This window comes from Varanus komodoensis, unplaced genomic scaffold (genome assembly GCF_004798865.1).
Source record: "Varanus komodoensis strain SLA01 unplaced genomic scaffold, ASM479886v1 scaffold1, whole genome shotgun sequence".
In the NCBI taxonomy this organism is placed as follows: Eukaryota; Metazoa; Chordata; class Lepidosauria; order Squamata; family Varanidae; genus Varanus; species Varanus komodoensis.
Window position 1 is genome coordinate 133,993,052 of NW_025335268.1, and position 15,811 is coordinate 134,008,862.

Below are 15,811 nucleotides of genomic sequence, written 5' to 3' on the forward strand. Positions count from 1 at the left end.
ATGGCCTCATGGCTTAAGATCCACTCGTTTCAAGGAAACCCATATTCAACTAATGTAGTTTGGATCTGACCTAGTTTGGATCTGACCAGACCAAAAGCTAATCTACTCTAGCACTCCTAAGTATTCAGGTAGCCATATTTACAATCAGAGTATGATTGTATTATCACCAGTTTCACCAGTCATCTCCTAATGAGAAAAACACTATCCCTGAGCATGATTGTTTTTGTTTTGTGCTTGCACAGCTATTAACTGTGATACATCGTCCTCCATGAATGCACCTGTTACAGCTGTTTAAGCTAGGAGACATTGCTATATATTGTGGCAATGAATTCTATTTTAATTATGCATTGCATGATGAACACTCTTATTAGATTATAAGCCTTCAGATCTTGCTTTTCTTCAGCACACCACTTAATTGTCAGAGGCACTTATAATTGTTGGTGATTTTAAAATATCCTTTTGTTTGTCCTTATTGGATAATTTTAAACTCAAATATATCGAGAGTATACAAGAAAATAACTTCCGTTTCTTACTCACACTATTTATATCCTAATCAAAGTCGCATAACTATTAAGTTGTTTAAGGAGATGGGTCTGAACCCAGAGTACTGAATATTACGGAAGTAAGGATTGATGCATGATGTTAATAATATAAAATTTAAACCACCTGGATAGTTTTGACTGTGGATCAATATAGAAATGAAAATAGTAACAATGACAGCAACAATAATAACAACAATATAGGTTGCCATGTAAGGGTGGAACTTTCCCAAGGTGGCATACAGAGCAAAATAAACAATAGAAAACAGAAATTTTTAGAAAAATCAGTGATTTATCTATAACAACTATAGTCCCCAGAGCAAGAAAAAAAAAACAAAACAAGAAAAGAGGATAGCAACCCAATACTGTGAATTTCTACTTGCCTGCTTAGAAGAAAGCTCCAGTGTCCTTCCAATTCTGTGTTTCTCTAAACTGTGTATGTCTGCATCCTCCCCATTCATCCCCCCTTCCCCAAACTTATCCCATCAAAGCAATAATAGTAGTTTTACTGCAGTGCTACAGAATATGTAGAAGCAATGTTCTGAGCTCATTTGCTTTCATAGGATCTCTTTTACTGGTTTTGAGTCTATGTTAACATTTCAAGTTAAAGTGCTCCAAAAAGGGAAGTCCAGGCAAATTTGTTGAGAAAAACAAGTATCCTTTGCATTTCATGACTCAGCAGTACCATTTCCAGACTGGAGAGGAAGGAAATTATTGCCCGAGTGAGTGAAGTGACTGGGCCCAACATATACAGCATAATTCTTAGGAAGTGATGTACATCCTTTTGCGTAATTAAATTTAAAATAAAAGTTATTCATATGACATTGCATATGAAATGTCAGCTCTGTTTTTTTTTTTTTAAACAAACTAACATTAGGGTAGGTGTTTGGAGAATTAAATCTTGTATCAGTGAATTTTCCAAACCATTTGTTTGATTATTGCCATGAGACTGTTTCATTATCAGTGTTGTGTAGTAAAGGTAATGACAGGGTACAAAATTGTTTGCTTACTTTCTTACAGGTACTTAATGCATAGTAGAGTCTCTGATCTACAAAATGTACAAACCCACTCCACCTCCTATTCCCCCACGAAGCAGGGCAGTTTTTGAACTTAAAATTATAATTTATTGCATTAAGCTTCTAAACTGATCAGTAGAAACCAATGCAGAAAAATCAGTCTGTGATTTAAACACAGAAGATGTGAAACCAAGAATGATGAAGGATGTCATCCAATTTGGCTACTGTAACTCTTTAAATTCAGAAGATCACAGTCAGTTGAATGTGGGATCCATGTGAAGGCTAGACCCTTCATCTTCCAAAGTATTTAGGCAGCCAGTTTCAGTGATCTAAATGTTGTTCTCCTCCTCTAAATGATTTTCTCCTCATTGACTTCCATGGGAACTAATGATAGCCACCAGTCTGGATGGCTTTAAAAAGGAATTGGATAGATTCATGGAAGAAGGAAGCTGTCACTGGCTACTGAGTATGTGCTGTCTCCTTCACCAGAGGTGGCGTGCCTACATGCACCAGTTGCTGAGAAACTAGAGGTCATGCACCCCTCCTGCTTGAACAATCCTAGGGGCAGCTGGTTTACCACCATGTGTAAGGAGTGCTGGACTAGATGGAACTTTGGTCAGATCCAGCTTAACTTATGTTCTTACACTGCTGGGATTTCTTCAAGAATGGTGGTGTCATACTCCTCCCTACTTTTCCCTTCTACATTGATGACCCTTCAAAGATGACAAGTGTGGGGAAAAAAAATTGCACTGGCTGCTGGGACACAGGAAGGGAGCCCTCTAAGGTCCAAGTCTTAGTTCTGACCATAGAACTCATTTCCACGGTTGGAGCTGGGACCCCAGACTATCCTATGGGCCCTCAGACAATGTTGGGAGGTCATAGAATTGTGCCTGAATTGTTTCAAGGACAATGCAACAAAATCTCATGCCTAGAGAAGGCTAAACTTCACTAGCAAGACTTTCTAGGCAAATGCATAATATGTGCATTGTTTTAAGTGTTATCCATTCATTATTCTTTTCTTCTCTTTGTGCAGGTTCCCATGATTCTGGTTGGCAATAAATGTGACCTGGAAGATGAACGTGTAGTTGGCAAAGAACAGGGACAGAACTTAGCAAGACAGTGGTGTAACTGTGCCTTTCTAGAGTCATCTGCAAAGTCTAAAATCAATGTTAACGAGGTAATTATTGGTTGATATTCCTTCAGAAAAGATCCAAAATAGTTTTCATAATCATAAACACTGTTTTGGGGTGTGTATGTACACTGTCTCCTCACACAAATATTTCTGTAGCCCTATTGTAATGCCTATTTACACTTTTCAGTAAAGCTACACAGTGGTGAATCCATTCTGATGAAGGATGCTTTTCACATCACCATCATTGCTGTCTCAACTACAGAGGTGCACTCAGCAAAAATGAGACTTGTCTGGATACAAACAGCCAGAGTAAAGCACAAGATCCCATATGCAGGAAGTCTGTATTTGCTCAATATCAGATTAATTCTGCAAATGCATTATCAAAGAAAAAGCTAATCCCTTAGCTGACAGTTCTACCTCATTTCAGTCTCACTGCTGCTTTTACTTCAGATGTAAAAGTGGTGCTTTTCATCATGTTTGCTTAGTGAGCACCTATATAAATAGGTGTATTATGCACTGAACTTTAATCTACCAAGGTAACAAATGTTACCCATTTCAGAAATTTGCTTGTGTGGGTGCTTTGAAAATGAATGATACTGTTACTCATTTGGAGTAAGGACAATTAGTGAACCTATTGGCTGGGATCACTCAGCTGGCCAGCATGGAACGGATTGATTGATCCACTAGCTTTGTTTGCCCACAGTGACAGCACCACACAGGCAAATCAGGTAAGTTGCATAGTATCATGTCACAATCACACTTGCTATGTGTTGTCTAGTTGACTTGAGAAAGAAAGATTAGTTCTAATCCCCCACCCACCTCCAGAAGCATGTTGCCCAAACCAAAGAAAAGGAGGGAAATAAGGCAGAAGTCAAAGCAGCAGCTGTGTTAAGTCTTTTGCAGGAGAAACAACAACAAAAATCTGTTGCTGTGTTAAATGCTAACAAACTTATTCTGGCAAACCACAAGTGTGTCTCTGTGTCTGTTTTAATTAGTTACAGGCTTTTGAATCAGGTGTGGCATATTTGCATGTAAGACATTTGTCTTTGTTCATCTTTATGATGCTCCAATACTGTTGTTTTATTTTTTAAAAGTTTAAGGGCTTGTAGAAGACTATTTTCCTATCCTTCCTCCCTAGCTCTGGTGAGTTGTATTCTAGCCTGAGAGTATAAACAAGAAAAAGACACTTAGTACTTTTTAACTCAATACATAAAATCACAAAACCACTATTGTGTGTATTTTAAGGAGTGACAGCCTTCAGAATGAGGTGTAGCATATTGAAATAACTACCATATATACCAGCATATAAGACAACCCTTGAAACTGAAAAGAGCAACACAAAAATCAGGAGTCATCTTATATACCCAACATATACAAACCTCGTCATATACATGAGTTGCCTTATACACTGGTATATATGGTATCATACATAAAGCAGTCCCCGGGCTTAATTTCATTTTGAGAGCTGAGTGCCATCTTGCAGAAGCCCCGTGGTAGGATGGGGAGGGGATTTCAGTCATGGGTGGAGACAAAGTCAAAAGATGTGAGGAAAAACTACCAGTGTATTTTAGCTTAATGGTCTAACTCCCAGTAACTAAACCTTAGGAGGGATATTTCAACCTCTTAGAGTGAGGGGAAAACTACAGAAAAGTCAGTAAACTAACAGATAATCAGTATTTAGGGGAAAGGGACATGTCAGTATAGTATAAGCAATATTGATTGCTCAAAAAAATTAAGGTTTAGCATTTCCGGAAAGCTTTCTGATCTGTATCAGTGAGTTCTACTAGAACAGGAAGCTGTGCACATTGGACTTGTGCATCACTTTTTTGCTTTTAAAATTCCTTGCAAATTCAATGATACAAAAACAGAACTCCTGATTGGAAAAAAAAAACCAATTGAAAATGCTTCCATAGCCTAAGTATGAAAATGTGGATTTGGTAGGAAATTTACATGTTTTTAGAAGTGCAGATTTCTGCAGGTTTGGACTTTGCAATGCAAACATGGGTTTGAAAAAGTCTGATTCTATCAATGAGCAGATGAAGGATACAAAAGTCCCTGACAAACCACAATACATAGAGCAGATTTAATATAATTCATACCTCCCTAGAGTGACTTGTGTTTTCAGAATTTGGCACATCTTTGCTCACGTTTTGAATAAAAAGATTTGTACTGAAGCCTGTCTTTCCCTTTCCTAGCTTTTTTAGTTTGTTTTTGGAACAGAATCAATTTTGGGGCTGATCTTTAATATTCTTACAATTCTGCCAAGTCTGTGATTGTACAGCTACTAAAGACTGTCTTATTACTTTGTGTTTTGGAAACAACATGTAACTTCCACTTGTAATTTCCATTTTTCAAAATCTAAAAAGTTTCTCATCCAAAATGATCTTCTGTCACGCTCATTTTGATTTTGTTGAGTAAGAGCCAAGATAAGAGGCAACCTTGTGTTCATCTAGTTCTCAACAGCAGAAACTAAGGGAACTCGCACTCAGGAGGAATACGCTGCTTATTCAGCTCTCCTGCTGTACTGAATTGTTGAGAAGGGCAACGATGGCTAGGGACAGGCATTGAAGCAATTTGTTGTGATCTCTGAAATTTGCCAAACCCCTCCTTGAAGCTTAATGCACCTTGTTAGCTATGTTTTCATACACCTTTTGCAATAGCTCATCTCTCTCTCTGGTTTCCCCATTGTTGTACTTAGTAGTCTGTATCTGGGTAGACAACAACTGGGATTTCTTATTTGTCATTTCAGAATATAAAATGAAGGTTGAATTGCTAACTCACCTGAAGTCAGTGAGGCTTTCTTCTGAGTAGTTTACAGAATTGACTACAGCTTACCGTGTTTCCCTGTAAATAGGACCTACCCTGAAAATAAGACCTAGTCTTATTTCGGGGTAGGTCCTATAATATAAGCCCTACCCCGAAAGTAAGACCTATTACCAAAAATTATTGGTAATAGGTCTTACTTTTTTTGCTTACTTGCAGAGTGCCAGCTGGGTGCAGAGGGCGCAGCAGGAGGATGCAGAGCGGCTTAAGCCGATACTTCCTCTATAGTCCTGGCTCCTGTGAAGGGCAGAGTGATATCAAATGCACTCCGCCTGTCACAGGAGCCGGCACTATAGAGGAAGCATCGGCTCATGCCGCTCTGCTTCCTCTGCTGCCTGTGACAGTACCGGTAGCAGGCGCTGGAGAGGATTGGTGTATACAGCTTTTGGCAGCAATTGGAGTGCAGAGCAGAAGGGTGCAGAGCAGAGGTGTGCACAGCAGAAGCGTGCACAGCAGAAGTGTGCAGAAGGGTGCACAGCAGAAAAGTGGAAGCAGAAGGGTGCACATTAAATGTACATTTTGTACATTAAAAAATAAGACCTACCTGAAAATAAGACCTAATGTATTTTTTGAGCAAAAAAAAATAAATAATAGAAGACAGTGTCTTATTTTCAGGGAAACATGGTATTTGGATACAGTAAAGGCAATTAATGGAATTTGTTTTGGAAGCCTTTTGCTATACTGTTAAAATATTTGGCCCCTCAGTTTTGAACAATTCTGTGCATTTAAAACACTTCAGTTGTTCCATTGGAGATTATCTTCTCTCCTTTCCAATTTTGGAGGAAAAGTATGTCTTCTATACAGAATTTTGATGAATTTAAGCTTGGACCTCCACTTTAATCATTGATCCAAAGCTGCTGCTGCTGCTACTTTCTCTGAAAGGACAGTGATCCCATGGAACAATATATTATGCTGCAAAATCATTTACAAATTTGCTTGCCAAGGGAAAAGAAGGAATCACTTTAATAGTGACAGGGCGCAGCAGTCTTTGGACTGTGCTCATCCTCTCATTTAACAAAAGGGAGAATTAATGAAATTATATTGATCAGAGATGACCTCCTTTCATGTGGCTGCTGGTACTGCAAGTAGACATTTTCATGTCTGTGTCTCCCCATCCTTCTTTTGACCCAAAGAGAGAAACTTATTGTAGGGGCAAAAATGCTTAATGAGAAGGAAGAATCCAGGATTGACTATGTCCTGGTATATTTTTTAGGTTAAGGAAATGACATGCTGCTGCACACATAAGTCACTCATTACAGTAGCATAATAACCATAGAATCATAGGATAGTAAATTTGGAAGGAGCTATGAAGGCCATTGGGTCCAACCTGCGGCTGTTGCAGGTCACCAATTCATACCATACGACTCAGATGACCAGTTTCTTTTTGAATGTCTCTAGTGTGGGAGAGCCCATGACCTCTCTAGGCAGGTGGTTCCACTGTTATATTGCTCTGACCACAAGGAAACTTTTCCTGATATCTAGCCTGAATCTAGGTTGTCACAACTTCAGTTGATTATTCTGTGCCCTACACTCTGGTATCAGAGAGGAGATCTTGACCTTCTTTGTGATAGTCTTTGGGGTACTTATAGAGTGATATTATGTCCCCCACTCCCTGCCCATTCTTCTCTTCTCAAGGCTGAACAGACACAGCTCTCTTAGTCTCTTCTCATAGAGAAGTGTTTCCAAACTTTGGGTCAGTTTTGTAGCCCTCCTCTGGGCCCTTTTTCTTCATTTTTCTTAAGTTTTGGTGCCCAGAAATGGACGCAGTATTCCAGATGAGGTCTGACTAGTGAGGGGTATAGAGAATCATTACTACTTGTGATTTGGAAGTAATACTTCTATTAATGCATCCCAAAATCGCATTTGCCCTTTTTGCCGCTGCAGCACATTGTCGGCTCATATTTAGCTTGTTGTCCACAATGACTGCAAGGTCTTTTTCAGTTCTGTTGAACCATGTATTCTCTATCTTGCATTTAGTTTCTTTTTCCTAAGTGGAGGACTTGGCATTTGTCCCTATAGAATCTCATTCTGTTGCTTTCAACCCAGTGTTCAAATTTCTCAAGATCACTCTGAATCTTCATTCTGTTTTCTAGGGTGTTCACTGTTCCACCAGTTTTCTATGATCTGCAAATCTGATTATTTTCCCTTGTACTATCTCATCTAAATATTTAATAAAAATGTTTTAGAGCACTGAACCCCTTGGCACCCCACAAGTTACCTCCCTCCAGTTTGAGAAGGTGCCATTTATGAACACTCTTTGTGCCTCATTTAGGAACCAATTTTGGATCTACCTAACAATCTTTCTATCTAGTCCATTTTTTGCTAATTTGCTTATCAGAAAGTCATGTGGCAGTATGTTGAAAGCGTTCCTAAAGTCTAGGTATGTAGAATATGTCCATGATGTTCCCTCTGTCCATCTGGGAGGTTACCCAGTCAAAAAGTGAGATTAAATTAATAAATCTGACAGAATTTATTTTTGATGAATCCATGCTGGCTTTTATTAATCACTGCATTTTCTGCTTGCAGAACGATGTTCAATAAATCAGTTTTAATTAATTAATATTGATATATTAATGAGTTGTTGTCATTGTTGTTGTTAATTGCTCCAGGATTTTTCCAGGGATTGAAGTCAGACTAACTTGTCTGTAGTTCCCAGGTTCATCTTTTTTCCCCCTTTTTTGAAGATGGGAACACACATCTTGTCCAGTCGTGTGGCAACTTCTATTTTCTAAAAAACTTCTATTTTCCAAGATGTATCAAAGATAGTGGTGCATGCATCACTTCAGGAGTGATAACTGAGCTTTTGAAGATTTTTCCTGAGGCATTACAAGCTTCCAAATTGGCTTATAGCATCAGAGGAGCAGTAGTGAAATATATGGTACCAGCATTGCCAAGTACGGGTTTTCCCTTTTTGGAACTGCAAAACTTTGTAAGGAGTGAGGTGTGCATGGATCCATAGTTCAGTTGGAAGTAGAAACCAAAACGGAATGGTGGAACATAGTGTCCTGGAGTACCAAGGGAGTGGACCCGATAGCCTTCTGGCCCCTTCCTACTATACTTTTCTGTAATTCTATAATATCGTGCAGAGAAGAAAATCCTAGACTGAGAAATGGAGTTGCACTGATGTTTGGACTTTCAGGTGATTTTGAATATCTCTTTAGTAATATTCAGCTCTGTAATATGGAAATAATGGCATGTCTATACAGTAACTCTCCTGGCCTGCCTTATTCCCTTCTTTTCCTGCACTCCCACAGTGGGAAACTGGATGCATGGGCTGCACTGGTCCTGCTGGTCCTGCAATCCCTCTTCAGTGTTGAGGATATGAGGAAAATAAAGTGTTATCCAATTCATGCCACACACGTGCTGTCGAGGGTCGGATAGGCTTAAGCCAGCAATGCAATACTGAGGTCCTCAGGCCAAATCCAGCTCACCTGTGGTCTCACTCTGGCCCATGGGGATTATCCATATGACAACATCCCCTTCCCCTCACCCACTCCTAATGCTTATTTATTTTATTTCTCTGCTGACCAGCAGCTGAAGCTCTTCCTTACAATTTATCATTTGGTGATTTTCCAGCTTTAAAATGCCTCTTCTAAAGCTTAGTTGCAGACCTCTGTGCTAAAATATGGCATATTTTTAGCCACCTCCCTTTTGCAGATGGCCCTGCTCCCTTTGTCTTTAGCTCCACCAACCACTGCAGTACAGGCCCCTCCCTCAAGTTTCTTTGAAATAGAGATCAGCCTGAGGCTGAACAAAGTTTGAAATCTCTGGCTTAAACAGAGCATTTATTGCTCCAAGTGAACCAAGGCTCTGGAGCCCCATTTGGCTATATTTGAGCAGATCAAAAGCTGTGCAGTATTTTGGATGACAGATTTAAGTATTTTATGGCAATTTGTGTTACTAGTGACTAATATTAATACAGTATAGGGGTTCTGAGTCATCTTTCTCTTATAAAGATAGTGAATGCCTTTTGCCTGCATTTCCCCATTGGGGAACCCTTTTCTGACTTCTGTGCAGTCCAATCTTTGACCTCTAAGTTCCAGCAAGAAGCCAGGCTGACATTACTAGGGTACAAGTTGATGCATTTTGCCTAGGGCTGACAGCACAAAACCATGTAACTGTAAACCCAGTAGGGAGAGGGGTGAGAAACTTAACTGCTGCTATAGGGTGTTATTGCACAGACTGAAAGAAGATGCTGGCTTTATCGTGCTTTTGGAAAGTGCTTGGCTATGCTTCAGTCTTTCCCCGCTCCCTAAGATAACATCATGGCAGTATCCAATTTCTAGGTTTTGCAGTTCACAGACAGAGCAGTGTAGGAATTTGTGGATCATGCAGATTTGGGGGATGGGGGGAGTGAGCTGAATTAGATTTTCTATTAGTCTAAATACAGTAGCTGCGTTGCTACAAAGCTGGCTTCTCTCAGCCTCATATGCATGTTCGTTATGTCTCTCGTTCCTTGTATAATGCCACAGTGAACGAGAGCCAATGTTGGAAGAGAACTTCAGAAAGGAAGGTGCCCTGATCCACACCCCCAGGCCATGCCAACACCAGTAACTACATAAGACAACTTCACAAGGCAGCCTGACATTGAAGACGATGGGCAGCAGGAAACTACTCTTTCCAGGGGAAATCCTTTGACCATAATGAACAGCATGATTACAAGTCAGATCTCTTAGGACACTGACCAGGTTTGCACAATCACTATGGGGAAAATAAACCATGGTGACTTATTTTCTCTGCTGCACCTGCTGGAAAGACTTGCATAATTACTCCAGTAGCACAGCTAGTCTGGTTGACAGCAATGCTCACCAGGCTTTCATGACCAGGCAAGTCATTTCGGTGGGACTAATTATGCAAATTCCTGCAGCATGTGAGAAAGGAGGAATAAATCAAACTGTGGCTTATTCTCACCTCCATGATCACGTAGACAGGCCTAAGTAATCATTATGTACTCTAAGAGTTCAGAAATGATAACTCTGTCATAAGAAAGGGAGAGTCTTGCAAAGAAAGACTCATTGAATATGTTGGTATCTTGATAGAGTTTATATTGGACACTTGCTTTTAATAGCAGAAACAGGTATATACTACTAATACTTGATTTCTTCTCCTGGTCAAATGTGTTTGAACCAATAAGCATGCATATGGAATTGCCTTTGTTAGGCGATTTTCTCCTTGAAAAGTGTAGTTTTACAGATCATTTCCAGACCAGTTTTCTGATGCGACCTGAGATAACAGTAGCAGCTACACTGTAAAGGGAAAATCCAAGGCTTCTCAAGCTTAAATACTTGTTTGGTCCATGAAGGGCTTAGAGCACTTCATCCATCTACAAGGTGTGGAAAGGATTTTAGCTCTGTTCTTTCCCGCTTGCAACCTCCTATTCCATTTATTTCTCATCTTCTCACTTGATTTAGTCACAAGTTTGTATGCCATAGAATTGGACTATATAAGAGGTTGCTGCTCGGTAATACCCACTTCTCTAATGACTCCCTGTATTTGTATTCCATTTCTCTCAGATTTTTTATGATCTCGTCAGACAGATAAATAGGAAAACACCAGTGGAAAAGAAGAAGCCTAAAAAGAAATCATGTCTGCTGCTCTAGACCCACAGTATGCAGCAGCTCTGAGCCAGGTGAGCCGATGGGGATCGTCCCTTCACGTCCCCTTTGCTTCTGATGCAATCTTCATCTTCCTGGAATGTTTGACACCAGCTTGGTTCCTGGCTGTTACGGTGTGATGAAAGGATAATTGCAACCTGGGGGCTGGAGGTCTCCTGGGTTCTTTTCTCAAAGGAATGAGAAGTTGCCAATGTTATGGTTATATGCTTTAAATAATTTTCCTGTATAGTTTGGCCAAGTATTCTCTCTCCTCCAGAAATTCATATAAAGAATGTTTGAAAGATTTTCCATTTTTTGTAAGGTTTGAGGACTGGACACAAATATTTTCTATGCTATAAACATGACTCCAGAGTCTACATCTGCCCCTGTGCAGTTGTTGTTTCTTGTTTGACTTGCCTTCTTGTTCTTTTGCTTCTGCCGCACACCAAGTACACCCCTTCTTTTCATGGGAGGAAGCAGCCATCAGCAGGCAAAAACAGTGTGTGAATTTCCTACTAGACACACACTGTGCAGAGGTTAACTACACTGTGTCCCTGCACTGCTTAGAGTTCATTTGCTGGTGCCTTTCAGAACAAAGAATTTGCCACAATACACATTCATGGAAGAGGCAACCCTTCCACGGTTTCCCATATCTTAAGAAGGCCTGGGCAGTTGTTCTTGATGGGGTTGCAAGATGAACTGCTTCACCTGTTTCCCTTGAGGCCACCCTCCTCTTGAGGATTTTCTTTAAGTAAATAACACCTAAACATAAACTCATACTGGGTGACATTCATTTGTGCCCTAATGTAGCATTAGTAGCATTGCATCAGTGTACACAACTGCTTCTACAATGTAGCTAGCACTTCTTATAGTATTTACATTTCAATTTCATTTCATTCCTGGGCTACCCAATAGTCAAAGCTCTCTGGGTGACTTCAGTATTTTGCGGCCAAATTTTCTCTTGCACTCATGCCATTTTAAATAGTTTTGGCTTGAAAGACACTTCATCAATCCTGACAGAAAGAATGATATTAATTGGCTTTTGAGAGAGTCCTGCTCTTCACTGGCCCCATGATTTTCCTGTTCTACAGGTAACAATGACAGAGAAATCTGCAGTAGATACAAATGTTCTGATTTCTCAGTCATGCAGATTCTGAAGATTTGAGGCTGGTTTTCCACTTGTGGGGTGGACATTTGCACTAACCGAATCGTATTTGCATGCATTCACATAAGCACTATCACACACTTGCACAAATGGAAATGAATTAATGTGAATTAGAACAAGAACAAATGCAAATTAGTTCCAGTAGAACAAATTTCTGATCAGAACAATCCAATTCTGTCCAAACAGAATAGATTTTTTAAAATCTGTGCAACCCTAGCGACAGGCAATAGACTTGGACCTGAATAGCTAATCTGTCATCAGGATGCATATTCAGGCCAGCATGCACATATTTCCGCTTGAAATTGAAGTGCCACCTGCTGATTCATTAGTATTTGACAATCTAGTTTTTAACCCTCTTGTTACTGATTCTTTATGGGAACAGAACAGAAATGCCAATATACCAGAGATAAGTTGTCACATTTTCTTCTGCTTTTTAAAATTTGCATGCAGGTCTTTGAATGAAAAGCATGCACAGACTCTGAGGAATTCATTTTTCAGGCAAGCCATGCTAAAATAAAAATCCAAACATCTATTAGAAAAAGGATTGTTAGAAATAATAAAGAGATCAGTGTTTCACAGCCATATTTCCCTTCCCCTATGGCCTTGGATATATTGCATCAAGGAGCTTTTATACCAAGCATGTCTGATATAAACTATTTATTTTGATTTTAAATTTATCCCAAAAGAGATTTCAGGGTGGGGTACATGTTAATTAAATATTCCATACAATAAAATAGCTTGAAATAGAAATATAAAACAGTTAAACTGAAAGGCATAAATTATTTCAGCCAGTTTAAAATGTACATTTAAATATAAATGTAAACAAAATATAAAAATATCTAAAAATATAGAAATGTTTAACCTGGCTCTGAAAAGAATACAGTATTTGCTCCAAGCCTACCTCCCATGGAAGGATATTCCAGAGTAAGGATATTCCAGAGTAAGGGCACCACCTCAGAAGGGCCCATTCTTTTTTTTTTTATAAATTTTTTATTAAAATTTTAATCTAACACTAAAAACATCAAACATCACATACATCGAATTTACTGGGTCAAGCTCCTACTACATATTTTTTTAAAATTCAAATCAATTTATAATAATTTAAAAACATCTCTAAGTTTACGCCAAGTCCCGTTTCTCCAGCCAATTATAGAAAGAAGTTCGATAGAAGTCAGTATCCTCTTTCTCCTTCAGTGATAAAGTCAATCTATCCATTTCTGCTCAGTCCAAGATCTTTCTTACAATCAGTCCATCGGTGGGCAGCTCCTCACTTTTCCAATATTGAGCAAATGCAATCCTCACCGCTGTAATTAGGTGCAGCATCAGATACATTTCCTGTCTGTTAACGTATTCCAGTATGATGCCTAACAAGAAAACTTTGGGTTTAAAAGCAAAGGGTTTTTGTAATATTTCCTCCATCCATCTATGCATTTTAGTCCAATTTTTTTCGCCTTATCACAAGTCCACCACATATGATAAAAAGTACCCACTTTATGTTTACATTTCCAACATCTATTTGACATATTTGGAAACATCTTAGCTAATCGACTTGGTGACAAATACCATCTATAGAACATTTTATATAAATTTTCTTTATAGGAAGGGCCCATTCTTTTGAAGACAATAAAGGAAGATGGAGAAGGGGTTAAGGTCTTCTAATTAGCAAAGTTCACATTGCAGGAACTGCACAAATAACAAAAATCAAATACAGGAAAGAATCCTAAAAACAGGGAACTAAGAGATTTTAGAGTGCGGTCCTATGCATATTTAGACACAATGCTGGATTTTGTGGAACTTCAAATCTCTAAACATTTATGGGATTGTGCCCCTTAAAATAGCAAATCCATATAAAGCAAAACAGATTTCACAGTGCAAAAACTACACAAACAAGAGGTCATCCTAACTTGGTTTATGGGAACACTCAGTGGCCAGGGTGCTGCCACAGAGAAAGTCTTCCTTTGTGTTCCCATCAGCTTAGCCTCCCCTGACACTCAGGTTGGCATGAGCACAACTGCCCTGCTTGCTCACTCTCTTTCAAATTTACCTCTTTGACTTGGATCTAGTGAAACAGCCCTTTTCTAGACATTCGCTCCCTATGTTTTTTAAAAAGATATTTTGAGAAAGTGCCTTCAATCATGTGTATTTAAATACATTGTTTGTTTAAGAAGTCTCTTTTGAGCTGAGTACTAACTTCTCCTTCATTCTGTGTTCTTTCCCAAGATTACAGGAATGAAGAACTGTTGCCTAATTTGGAAAGTGCCAGCATTCCAGAACTTCAAATAACTACACCACAAATTAACAACATATCTGAAGAGGCTTCTGTTTTTATATATTATGTGAAGAATTTAGATCTTACAATGGTTTGCACAAAGGTCCCTGGGGAAAAACGAAAAAGAAAATTGCTCTGTGTATATCTCTTGGAATTAAAGACAATAGTACTTCTCCTTTGCAATAGCAGTTAACAGATGTGATAATAAATATAATTGACTCTAGTTGTATGATTATACAAAAGAGCATGGATGCATTTCAGATGTTAGATATTGCTACTATAATTTCATATTGACCTCTTACCATAATTCTTCCCCATCAAGCACTAAAATGGTCAGTCATTAATACTTTCTATCTATCATGATAGATATAACCACACAAATTTTACCCTTTGAACTCACAGCAGCAAATAACTTTCCAAGTCATTCATTTTATATTTAAAAAGTTATGGAATATCATTATTTTCATTCTGCCATTATATTCTAATTAAAATTGTGCATAATGCTTTGGAAAACAATGGATCTTTTATAAGAAAAACTGGGATAACTGATTTCTATGGCTTTGAAAGCTAAAATATATAATATACTAAACCAACTCTAATATTGCTTCTTGTGTTTTACTGTCACAGATTAAATTACAGCTTTTATGAATGATTAAATTTTAGTACATTTTCATTTTGTTTGCGTGTTTCTGTTCCAGGTTTCAGGTCTGGGGGATTTACTGAAAGCATGATAAATATTTGTAATTGAAAATGCTAGCTATGTCTTGAATTACTTTTACTAGTGTCTGTAGGGGTTGTACAGGAAAAATCCAAGTGAATTGGGGCCCAAAAGATCAGGCAACAGTTTTATGGTGATCTTTTTAATCACAGTGATTATTGTGGGCTATGCTGTGCATGCTTTAAACTTCATAGATCTCTTTAGGTAGAAGTTATATCAAATCAAGTCCTGAGTAGAAGCAAAGATTGCCCACAGTCCTCTTAAACTAATATAGGTATTAACCAGCCAATAAGGGATCTAATCAATGTAACAGAACAGTGGATTTTTTCAGTTCATGTCTTGGTTCTAGAACTAAAGCTGTTCTCCGGTCTCCTTATGCTCTTGACTACAAACTCGTCTTAGAGAGATGGAAATAAATGGGCAGCTCTTACCACTGTCAGATGGGTATTTTTTTCTACCCTAATACTTCAATGTAGGTTCAAGGGTGTGTAATCATAGGAATATTTGAGCCTTAATACTGTTCCAGTAAGCAGTTGTCACGTGCCCTCTAGTGGA

At 38.7% G+C, this 15,811-nt stretch overlaps 1 protein-coding gene across 4 annotated transcripts in view; it reads left to right on the plus strand.

The window, feature by feature from the left end:
• Positions 1-15,211, plus strand: part of RAP1A (RAP1A, member of RAS oncogene family) — a 106,777-nt gene extending 91,566 nt beyond the window's left edge. For all 4 annotated transcript variants that reach the window (XM_044447136.1, XM_044447147.1, XM_044447162.1 and 1 more), the window contains exons 7-9: positions 2,589-2,732; positions 11,024-11,139; positions 14,490-15,211. In XM_044447136.1, coding sequence (XP_044303071.1) covers positions 2,589-2,732; positions 11,024-11,110 — 231 coding nt within the window. In that variant the 3' untranslated portion in view covers positions 11,111-11,139; positions 14,490-15,211. The remainder of the gene's footprint in view (positions 1-2,588; positions 2,733-11,023; positions 11,140-14,489) is intronic.
• Positions 15,212-15,811: the final 600 nt, after the last annotated feature.